The sequence below is a fragment of the Ornithorhynchus anatinus genome, chromosome 4 (genome assembly GCF_004115215.2).
Source record: "Ornithorhynchus anatinus isolate Pmale09 chromosome 4, mOrnAna1.pri.v4, whole genome shotgun sequence".
Lineage (NCBI taxonomy): Eukaryota > Metazoa > Chordata > Mammalia > Monotremata > Ornithorhynchidae > Ornithorhynchus > Ornithorhynchus anatinus.
Window position 1 is genome coordinate 94958123 of NC_041731.1, and position 12721 is coordinate 94970843.

A 12721-nucleotide genomic window follows, 5' to 3' on the forward strand; every position below is an offset into this window, starting at 1 on the left:
TTTGCGAATACCATGGACTGTCCGAGAAATAAACAAATGGACTTTGGAGCAAATTAAACCAAAGTGGTCTTTGGAAGGCCAAATGACTAGACTTAGATTAGCATATTTTGGACAAATAATCAGGAGGACTAATTCTCTGGAGAAGACACTAATGCTAGGAAAAGTCCAGGGAAAATGAGGAACAGGCAGACCAGCAGCTAGATGGATAGAGACCATAACAACAATAATGGAAGAACCATGAGATTGTGGATTATGACAGAGGACAGGACGTCCTGGAGAAAGTATATCCATGGAGTCACTATGAATCGGAAATGACTCAACAGCACTTAATGACAATAATAAGCCCATGGAGTACTGGTCCCTGACTAGAAAACAAAATGGCGAAGTTTCAATCCATCAATGGTATTTATTAAGTGCTTACTGGGTGCAAAACACTAAGTGCAAGGGAAAGTACAATGCAACTGGACCCCCGCCCAGGAGGAGCTTAGGGTCTATAGGGAGAGAGTCAGACAGTAAAACTGATTAGGGATAGGAGAAATAGTAAAATAAAAGAATATTTACATATGTACCGTGGGGCTGGTGTGAGTATAAAAGTGCAAATTTTCTTCACAAAAATGAGGTGCCAACTTTTCATCTTTAGTGTGGGGGTGATGGGGGGAGGGAGCTTGAGGGGGAAGAGGACTGGGAGGGGAACAGCTTCAAAGAGCTAATAGGACAGAAAGCCACCATTTTGGGCACCCAATCAGCCCTGCCTGGAAACTCTTGAGACTTGACAGAGACCTGGAATGAACAAGGCTGGCGGTCCAGTTCGAAAAGCTGTGGGTACCCATTTCCTGTGCCCCCATGAAGTAGGAGGCACCAAGGGTTCGAAGACAAGACACTACAGAAGCCTGATGGGACATATGTCTGCCAGGACAAGTTTTCCCTCCTCAGAATTTCACCCAATGGCTGACCCATGACTGTCAGCTTGTTGTGGGGAAGGAAAGTGTCTACCAATTCTGTTATACTGTACTCTCCTAAACGCTTAGTACAGTGTTCTGCACAGAGTAAGAGCTCAATATATGCCATTGCTTCATTTTTAGTTTAACTTACAGAACCATTGATGATATTGGGGTTTTCAGTACTAAATCCCTTAGACTATTGTTAATGCATCAAAATTCCAATCATTAGAGAGAAGTGAGTTCCTGAGCTCACTGTGTGCAGGAAATGTGTCTACCAAGTCTGTTACATTATATTCTCCCTAGGGCTTAGTACTCTGTGCAGAGTAAGCGCTCAATAAATATGATTGATTGAAGTGGGGCCCGGGAAATGAAGCAGACTTCAGAAATAAATGGTTCAAAGTATTAAATTCAAGCTGCACCAAAAATTTCTGGCTGGTACTGTGATATGATTGTGAAAAACATGCTTTCGACTATAGAATTCTCCTTCAAACAGACAACTGCTCTAGCAAGCCTGTTGATCACAAACATTCATAACTAGCACATACAATAATTCAAAACAGCGACTGTCCAATGAGTTATTTATTCTCTTCAGTTGTCCAAAGGAAGGGGAAGAGGAGAGTTAACTTACCTTAGTTGTTTCGCATAGTTCTGCTCAATTTCTATCCTTTCTTTAACAAATTTGGCATATCTTTCCAAGAAGTCAATCCCCCACTGGGTGTGCTTGTCTAAGCTGTCAAACTGATCCTGTAAGAGAAAAAAAAAATAGATGATGAAAATCTAACATTCTTTATACAGTTTGGGTTTCTGACATCTGTAGTTCTTCACCTCTCCAAGACCTTCCCCTTCCTTCAGTTATTAATTCTGGTATTTATTAAGCATGTACTAGTGCTGAGTGCTGTCTCAAAATAACAATGGATTCTTTCCTCCTCTTCTGCCATACCAAGTCCTAACACTGCTCGTTCTAGATTTCCTCTCTCACTGCAAAGTCCATCACTCCAGATTGACTACCGGATCCCTATCAGGGTCTCCTGTCTGAGTCTACCCCCCCTAAAAGTAATGTCAAAATGCAGCAGCAAAAGCAATTGTCAATAATAATACTACTTATGATACTTGTTAAGTGCCTACTATTTATTCTAAGCACAGGGGTAGATACCAGATAATCAGATTGGACCAAGTCCCTGTTCCCCATGGAGCTTACAGTCTAAGTAGGAGGGAACAGGATTTAATCCATTTTACAGATGAGGCAACTGAGGCGCAGAAGTGAAGTGACACAGCAGACAGGTGGTGCATCAGGATAATAATGTTGGTATTTGTTAAGCACTTACTATGTGCCGAGCACTGTTCTAAGCGCTGGGGTAGACACAAGGGAATCAGGTTGTCCCACGTGGGGCTCACAGTCTTAATCCCCATTTTACAGATGAGGTAACTGAGGCACTGAGAAGTTAAGTGACTTGCCCAAAGTCACACAGCTGACAAATGGCCGAGCCGGGATTTGAACCCATGACCTCTGACTCCAAAGCCCGTGCTCCTTCCACTGAGCAACGCTGCTTCACAGCTTCTTCAAAAAGTTGCTTCAAAAAAGACTACAACTCTTCCTCATCAGGAACTATGAGTAGAGTGTTTATTAAACGGTCTGGTTTTCATTCATTCAATCGTATTTACTGAGCCCTTTCTGTGTGCAGAGCACTGTACTAAGCGTTCATCTGGTCTGCCCCCTGCTAAGTATTGATATGGGGGTGCTGGCACTTTAGAGCAACGAGCAGAAGGTCCCCAAACACGAGTTTAAAGAAAATAAGATTTATACATTTATATTAATGTCTGTCTTCCCCTCTAAACTGTAAGCTCACTGTAGGAAGGGAATGTGCCTGTTTATTGTTCTATTATACTCTGCCAAGCACTTAGTACAGTGCTCTGCACAAGTAGGCACTCAATAAATACGATTGAATGATTGAAGGAAAGGATCCAGTGGAGGCCGACGAGGGTCCAGATATCCTAAATTGACTCCAAAGGCTCTTTTGGCTGGGATTTAGGGTTGAGATCCCCCAGTAACCACACAATCTCCCATTAAACTGTAAACTTGTTTCTACTGACTCTATAAAACTGTCCTCTCCCAAGTACTTATTATAGCTCTCTACACACCATAGGCGATGAATAAATACCACTGATTGATCTCAATTCCAGTTTCTAATTTCTAATTCCTCCCCACTCCAGTCCATACTCCATTCTGCTGCCTGAATCATTTTCCTTCAAAAACGCTCAGACCATGTTTCTCCATTTGAGAAACTCCAGTGGTTGTCCATCCATCTCCGCATCAAACCAAAACTGCTCTAAAGCCAACCGTGAGCCTACCTCACCTACTCTCCTACTCCAACCCAGCCCACACACTTTGTTCCTCTAGTATTTATCTTCTCACTGTACCTCGACCTCATCTATCTCACTACCAACCTCTCGCCCACATCCTATCTCTGGCCCGGAATGCCCTCTTTCCTCATATCAGACAGATAATTGCTCCCTCCTACTTCAAATGCTTATTGAAGGCACATCTCCTACAAGAAGTCTTCCCTGACTAAGCCCTCCTCTCTTCTCCCATTCCCTTCTGCGCTGCTTTTATTTGCTCTTTCATTCACCCTCCCTCCCATCCCCACAACACATCTGAACATATCTGTAATTTATTTATACAATCTACTTATTTATATTAATGCCTCTCTCCCCCTCTAGACTGTGAGCTCATTGTGAACAGGAATGTGTATTTGTTCTTATATTGTACTCTCCCAAGCGCTCAGTATAGTGCTTTGCACACAGTAAGCACTCAATAAATATGACTGAATGAATAATTTCAGTTGGCACTCCCGTCTCAGTTGGTATAGATCAACAAGACTGCTTCAGGAGTGCAAGTGTGGAATGGATTACCATTCACTTATCATCTAAAGATGAAAATAATCCAGAGGCTCTCATCAGAAGAGATGGGCAGCACAAAGATTTAAAGGGATGAGTCTAAGTGGGAATCTCCATTGATAATCCATGAAGGAAAATGAGTAATCCGTTAATAAGATGATCCAAATCAGAACCGTAGCTCTCTCAAGCAAACATGAGCCCCCAGCTCCCAGGACTAGTTCAAAATAGTCCTTTGTTTTAAAAGGTCGACAAGGCTTATCCATTTTACCATACTGACTTGGTCTATTTTCCCAATCTACTCTCCCTCGAGTCATTTTCTACCCCCTGGTTCCCTTGTTAATCCCATGACACATGAGCCTTTCCACAGACTTATATTTCCATTTACAGATTCCTCATCTTCCCTCCAAACGTCTTTCTAGGAAGAAGTGCCGCCATGAGGCTGAAGAGGATCCTGGACGTGCTGAGAAGCAGCACACAGAAACTGGAGCTCTCTATCATAGAAACTACCGACAAGCCTGTCTGGACTGGCCAAAGTTCTCAGAGCTGACACTAGTTTGAGATCACAAACAAAGCAAGCTCCTGGCCAAGGTCTGCAGCTTTGTTTTTTGTTTTAATGGCATTTGTTAAGCACCTACTACGTGCCAGGGGTAGATATAAGATAATCAGTTTGGACACCGTCCATGTCCTAGGTGGGTCTCACGGTCTCAATACTCATTCATTCGTTCAATCATATTTATTGAGCACTTACTATACTAAGCGCTTAAGAGAGCACAACATAAGAATAAACAGACACGTTCTCTGCCCACAATGAGCTTACAGTCTGGAGGGGGTGATAGACCTTAATATAAATAAATTACACCTTTCTACAGATGAGGCAAGGGAGGCCCAGAAAACTTAAGTGACTTGCCCAAGATCCCACAGCCGGCAATGGCGGAGCCAGGATTAGGCCCCAGGTCCTCTGACATCCACCCAGGCCTGTGCTCTTTCCACTAGGCCACACTGCTCCTCTCATCGTAGAAACTCTCCCCTCAAGTCCACCACCTTTCATAAATGGTGTTAGTTTTAGGCTGGAATCATTCCTCCCCATACCATTCAAAACCACTACACCTGGTCGTCTCTCTTTGCTTGGGGTGACTTCTGCTCCATCTGCTTTGATGATTTCTTGATTTTTTCTTTCCCTGGGGCAATCTTCTGAGGCAGTTGGGTCGCCTTGTCCTGACTAGCCACCCCAAAATAAGATTTTGACTCAGATTCATTACTCAGGAGGCCTACAATAGGCAAATCAAGGGGTAAGTGTACAAATCAGAACCTCTCTGGAGCAACCAGATAATAATAATTATGGTATTTAAGCACTATGTGCAGAGCACTGTTCTAAGCGCTGGGGTAGATACAGGGTAATCAGATTGTCCCACGTAGGGCTCTCATTTTTTAATGCCTATTTTTACAGAGGAGGTAACTGAGACCCAGAGAAGTTAAGTGACTTGCCCAAGGTCACACAGCAGACGAGGGGCGAAGCAGGATTAGAACCCACAACCTCTGATTCGCAAGCCCGGGCTCTTTCCACTAAACCACGCTGCTGGTTATGTTCAGCCACAGGGTGGCAGCAAACTCCCTGGGCAAGTGTAACCCATTGTTACACTCTTATTCAAATTTAATCGCTCAAAATATTACCTTTATTTTGACTTAACTTCTTTCCCTCCCCCTGTCCCCAACACATTATTTATTATTTGGTTATATTAAAATTCACAGTTAGAGGGGAAAATGGACTAAAACGTGTTTCTACCCCAATTCACTTTCCACATAATGCATCATAAATTAAATTATGTTGTGCCAGTGACTCAAAGATGCAAACCCACCAATATACACTTAACCTACTTTCCTCAATTTACTGATGTCGGATTGCTCTTTTGCTTTATCTCTTCCTTTTTTATCCTAGCATAATGATCATTTTCTCAGAACCTCGATCATTCATATTCAGCTTCGGTTTCTGTAATTTTTTGACACTGTTAGCAATGCATCTAAATAAAGTCCCAATAAAATGCTTTTGGTAAGGGGCCATGGACCACAGCCATAAGAGGGGAAAAAAAACAACCTTCCTTCATTGAACATCAGAACAATGCCCTTACTGTCCTAGTTAAGACTCGCTCTACCACTATGAGTTTTCTGGCAATGAAGTTTCTCTAGCTCTTTCCACTACAAACTAAATATATTTCCCAAGTGTTCTGCAACTGTATAACTATATAAATGATTGTGGCCGCCTGCAAGCACAGACCCCCAGTGCCGAAATGGCACATGAAGGAAGCGCTGGGAGAAATCGGTCAGTCAGACCTCTCCAGGGTCTCAAGCCCCAAGACTCCAATTTTCCTGTCCCACATGCATTGCTCATCAACCCTAAACCCCATGCCCTGCTGGATTAGGAGGAGTATGAGTAGGAGGAGGAAGAGATAGGGAAGCATAAGCCTCAAAAACTTTAAAATGTTGCCTAATGTTCTATTTCTACACAGACATTAGAAAGAGTTGGCAGGAGAGAAGGCTCAGAGGCATCAAAATGCTATTCTGATATGTTATTGCTATGTTCACCACCCCCCTTAAATTGCAAACTCCTTGCGAGCAGGGCCTGACTTCAATTTCAATCTTCTTCGTATATTCCCAAATTACCTATTATTGTTTTTATAATATAAAAGCACAAAGAGCTAGCTGTCACACCCTTATACGGCCGTGAATCATAATAGATGAAAAATGACCTGAAATGCTCCATCTGGCCTGCCTCCTACCCCTGCTTATACGCTTCTCCCTGCCATTGTCTGTCTACTTCCCATGGCTAAGGCCGAACAATTATCACCAGGAATCCAACTGCGAGCAGGAGTGCTAAAAGGCAATGATCCAAAGACAACTTCCTGTGTGTGTGTGTATGGGCAGACACCTACAGAGATAAATGCACATTCATCTCTAAAAAAAACTACATAAAGTATCCTTGTCTGGGTCACTGCTCATCTCAAAAGGGAAAGGGAACTAAAAAAGGCAACCCTAAAAATTGACTGTCTCACTCAAATTTGGTTCAGGTTCAAATCAGATGACAATCTATCACACACACACAAAAAATTTAACAACTGCATTATTTAACTAAAAGTTACTACCAACGGTGAGGGCAGCCGGTGTCAATGAAGAAAGAGGCACTTGTTAGATGTCGGTCTAGAAAGATCTACACATGGCAGAGACTAGCTGAATCTCTTGGGAGCTATGAATGCACATATGGGCAATGATCCAGAGACAATGAGACAAATTACTGAACAACGCAGGCTTAGTAAAATAAACAGTAGTAGCCTACCACAGCTCAGTGACTGGGCTAAACACTAGCTCAATCACCAATGGGGTAAATTTGCTTCCAATGAAGAGAAAAAGATTTTGGATGCACCTAAGATCAAATTAATGGCACCCTGCTAATGCTCTCGTCATCTAAAGGTGAATGGACACTAAAATTACTGGGTTTGGCATCAAGGGCTGGACTGGCCATTATGGCTGGACTGAGCACATTATGGACAAGGAACGTGACCACTAATTCTGTTTTATCATATTCTCCCAAGGGTTCAGTTCAGTCCTCTGCATCTAGTAAATGCTCAGTAAATACCACTGATTAAGTACACTTCCAACTACCTAAACAATCATCCGACAATCAAATTTTTGGAAAATGACGACATTTGTAAGAAACTTCAGGACAATACTGAAGTAACTTGAAGGCAAAAATGCCATCTGCCTCTTCCAATATGGCCAGTTTCACCTCTTAGACTGAAAACTCCTTGTGGGTAGGGAACTTATCTATCAACCCTGTTAAACTCTACTCTCCCAAATGCTTAGTGCAGTTCTCTGCACACTGATAACATTCAGTAAATACCACTGATTGAGAATCAGTTGGCTGTTTCTACCAAATATTCTGTGGACACTAGGTTTGATTTGATTAGAATGACTCCGAGATAAAAGGCATAGTGGATAGAGCACATGTCTGGGAAACAGAGGTCATAGGTTCTAATCCTGGCTCCTCCACTTGCCTGCTGTGTGACCTTGGGCAAGTCACTTCACTTCTCTGGGCCTCAGTTACCTCATCTGTAAAATGGGGATTGAGACTGTGAGCCCCATGTGGGTCAACCCGATTACCTTGTATCTACCCCAGCGCTTAGAACAGTGCTTGGCCCATAGTAAGTGTTTAACAAATACCATCATTATTTTCTAGACTGGGAGCCTGTTGTTGGGTAGGGACTGTCTCTGTTGCAGAACTGTCGTTTCCAAGGGTTTAGTACAGTGCAGACAGTTTACTGCAGACAGTAAGCGCTCAATAAATACGACTGAATGAATGAAGGAAGGAACAACAAAGAACAGTCAGGTTCTCGGATCCAAAGGCCTACTAATTGAGATCTGGAGGTCGGAAAACGATAGGCTGCCTATCCGTCTGGAGAAGCTCCTCCTCAAAATAGGGAATGGTGAAGAACTGTCACAAGACCACACAGATGACACCATCATTATCATCTTTGAAAAGAAGTGGGGAATCACCAACACTGCAGATCCTATGGCAGGATCTCTCTGCTCTCCAGGACTGGCAAGAGTCTACCGGGACCAACCTGGACCAGCTATTAATAATAATGACAATAATAATAATGATGGTATTTGTTAAGCACTTACCATGTGCCAAGCACTGTTCTAAGTGCTAGGGTAGATACAAGGTAATCAGCTTGTCCCCATGTGGGGCTCACAGTCTTAATCCCCCATTTTACAGATGAGGTAACTGAGGCACAGTGACTTATCCAAAGTCACACAGCTGATAAGTGGCGGAGCCGGCATTAGAACCCACGACCACTGACTCCCAAGCCCATGGTCTTGTCACTAAGCCATGCTGTTTCTCTATAATACTAATTATGGTATTTGTTAAGCACTTACTATGTGCCAGGCACTATATTAAGCACTGGGATGGATATAAGCAAGTCAGGTTGGACACAGTCCCCGTCTCACGTGGGTTCGCAGTCTCAATCCCCATTTTACAGATGAGGTAAACAAGGCACAGAAAAGTGAAGTGACTTGCCCAAGGTCATACAGTAGACAAGTGGCAAAGCTGGGATTAGAACCCATCACTTTCTGACTCCCAGGCCCATGCTCTTGCCACTACGCCATGCTGCTTTTCTAAAAATGATGGTATTTGTAAAATGTGGATTAAGACTGTGAGCCCCATGTGGGGCAGGGACTGTGTCCCGCCTGATTTGCTTGTATTCACCCCAGTGCTTATTATAGAGCCTGGCTCATAGTAAGCACTAAAATACCACAATTATTATTATAATTATTGCTGTTGTAATTATTATTATAGAGCCAGAATCAGAACCCAGGTCACTCTGACACCCACGCTTGGGCTCTATCCACTAGGCCACTCTTCTTCTCGACTGCAATGAGAATTTGGTTCCAGGTGTCTGAGAAACTAAATTAATGGGGCTGAGAAGCATCATTGTAATTCCTTGAAATCACTCGTAAAGACATTCCTATACCAATGACTGTTGTGGAAACACACACCCAAGACAACGTGCAGATAATTATGAACCACTCCTCAGAATTACCCATGTGCTATGATTGACGATGTCTAAAAAGACCAAAGCTACGTATTTGCACGCACCTAATAAATCTCAAGCTTGCTGTGGGCAGGGAATGTGTCTGTTATACTGTGGTGTTGTATTCTCCCAAGCGCTTAGTATGGCACTCTGCATACAGTAAGTGCTCAATACATACCACTGATTGATTGATTAATTAATTCTACTCTCTATGCAGCACACAGTCCAATAGTGCAAGGATAGACAAGTAGGTAGAAAAGCAAGCCAAGATGATGATGATGATAATGGTATTTGTTAAGCACTTACTATGGGTCAAGCCCTGTTCAAAGCGCTGGGGTAGATACAAGCTAATCAGGTTGGACCCAGCCCCTATCCCACATAGAGTTCATGGCCCCTATCCCACATGGGGTTCACAGTGGGTAACAATGAGGTAACTGAGGCACAGAGACGTAAAATGACTTGCCCAAGGTCACAGACAGCAGACAAGTGGCAGTGCTGGGATTAGAACCCCGGTCCTCTGACACCCAGGCCCGTGCTCTTTACACTAGACCATGCTGTTTCTAGATGCCTTGTTTATCTTTTGGGCAGGGAATGTGTTTATTAATTATTGTGCATCTGTTTACTGTTATAGTCTACTTTCCCAAGTGCTTAGTACAGTGCTCTGCACACAGTAAGCGCTCAATAAATATGACAATGAATGAATGAATGAAGAATGAATCTGATGCCAATGCAGCATAATATCCAGCCCAAACTGAAAATATAGGATGCGGTTATCAAGCCTAAATTTTTTTAGGGTTGCTGTAGCCTCCAGAATCTAACTTTTATAAATATGGTATATAAAGAAGAGGGACCCTGGACCCTGGAACTGGAACTGGGGACTCAATAAACCCAGTGCTGGACCTCACCCACTATAACCCAGAGCCGCAATGTTTCTGAAATACTACTCAAGTTGCGAAGCAGTGAGGCTTAGAGGAAAGAGCGCGGGCCTGGGAAACAGAGGACCTGGGTTCTAATCCCAGCTTCCTCACTTACCTGCTGTGTGACCTTGGACAAGTCATTGAACTTTTCCGTGCCTCAGTGCCCTCAAGCGCAGAATGGAGACTCAATACGCTCCCCTATTTACTCTGTGAGCCCCATGTGGAGCCTCATTATCTCATATCTCCCCCAGGGCTTAGGACAGTGCTTGGCATGAAGTAAGCACTTAAATATCACAATTATTATTATTTTGACTACTGATAGTCATGGAGATGCTGGTGGTGGTAACAGCAGTAGTTGTCAGTTGCAACATATACTGAGCACCTACTTGGTGCAGAGCACTGTATTAGATGCTTCTACAGTGTGGCTCAATGGAAAGAGCTCAGGCTTGGGAGTCAGAGGTCATGGGTTCGAATCCCAGCTCTGCCACTTGTCAGCTGTGTGACTGTGGACAAGTCACTTCACTTCTCTGTGCCTCAGTTCCCTCATCTGTAAAATGGGGATTAAGACTGTGAGCCTCACGTGGGACAACCTGATTACCCTGTATCTACCCCAGTTGAATTTCCCACAGTGTACCAGGCCAAGTGTGTGCTCAAAAAATGGTGCTCATTCATTCATTCAATTGCATTTATTGAATGCTTATTACGTGCAAAGCACTGTATTAAGCGCTTGGGAGAAGTACATATAGCAATAAAGATACATTCCTTGCCCAAAATGAGATTCTACTACTGAATCAATGACACAATCCTTGCACACACAGAGTTTACACCCTATGGAGGAGACAAATATAAAAATATTTACAATGGGAAGTATGTTCTTCTTACATGAAAATACGCTTCCATGTTAAACACAGGGGCATCTCTTTAAAAGTTGACTACTTATGAAAACAGAAATATTCAAAAAACTGTCCTTGTCTAAATTATCCTCTCTCTCTATATATACAGATATATCTTTAATTTATTTATCTTTTCATTTATATTAATGTCTGTCTCCCCTTCTAGACTGTGAGCTTGTTGTGGGCCGGAACATTCTGTTTGTTGTTGTACTGTACTCTCCCAAGCGCTCAGTACAGTGCTTTGCATATAGTAAGCGCTCAAGAAATACGAGTGAATGAATATCCACAAAACTCATAATATAATTAGCACCCCCATATTTATTTACCAGGCACATACTGTAAAGTCTCAATACCAAGTCTCACAATTTAGGGACTGCTACAGGTACAGGCTTTTTAAAAAGCCAAAAAAACAAAAGTAAACCTGATGGAAAGTTGCAAGAGTATATCGTGGGAAAGCAAAGGGAAGAAATTTGCAATTACTCTCCCATCTCGTAGTCTCTCAACAAGAAATTACAAGTATGGCATAAAGAACTTATAATTCAGATAAACAGTTCTCTGTTTACTCCGAGCATTCCAAGTCCACTTTCTAGTTTCAGTACTGCATTTGTCTTTCAAACGCATATCTCCAGATTAATCTAAGGGCCTTGCAAATCTGAAGTCGCTTTAATTATGTTTTTAAATGAACTCCTGATAACCACATTTTGCATTTGATTTGAAGATACAAATATAGCAAAGGACAATACCATAATTAGAAAGATGCAAGACTAGGCAAAATCCACACACCTTTCTAGAATTCTCTAGAATGTGCAATCTGAAATGCCTTATAATTACTTCCTGTAACCACTCACCACTTTACTTAAAATGATTAGCACACATCTCGGTAACCAGCTTTTAAACTTAACCGCACTATATGAAACAGAGATTAAAAAAAAAGTTTTAATGGTTTCTCTGGTAAGAGAGCTCTACCAGAACCTTGAAATCCAAGGTAAGCAAGTTTAGCAAAGGGGGACTCCATTTCGACATGCTAGTTTGGGGAGTCTCTGATTAATTTCTTATTTCCTGGTTCTCGAGTTTAAGAATTCTTGGTTTTTATGCTATAAGATACAAATCAATCAATCGTATAGAGAAGCAGCATGGCGTAACGGATAGAGCCCGGACCTCAGAGTCAGAAGGTCATGTATTCTTATCCCGGCTCCGCCACTTGTCTGCTGGGTGACCTTGGACAAGTCACTTCTCTTCTCTGGGCCTCAGTTCTCTCATCTGTAAAATGGGGTTTGAGACTGTGAGGCCCACATGGATAGGGATTGTGTACAACCCGATTTACTTAGTACAGTGCCTGGCACATAGTAAGTGCTTAACAAATACCATTATTATTATTGTAATAAATTGAACGCTGTTTGTGGAACACTATACTAAGCGCTTGGAAGAGAACAACATAAGAGAATCGGTAGAAATGCTCCCTGCTCCCCACAAGCTTACAGTCTAGAGGA

General features: G+C 42.5%; 1 protein-coding gene across 3 annotated transcripts in view; it reads right to left on the reverse strand.

Annotated features, from left to right (window-relative positions):
• The window catches only part of FNBP1L (formin binding protein 1 like), a 114831-nt gene that overhangs the window by 52070 nt on the left and 50040 nt on the right, over nt 1–12721 (reverse strand). For all 3 annotated transcript variants that reach the window (XM_029062740.2, XM_029062739.2, XM_029062741.2), the window contains exon 2: nt 1570–1685. In XM_029062740.2, coding sequence (XP_028918573.1) covers nt 1570–1685 — 116 coding nt within the window. The remainder of the gene's footprint in view (nt 1–1569; nt 1686–12721) is intronic.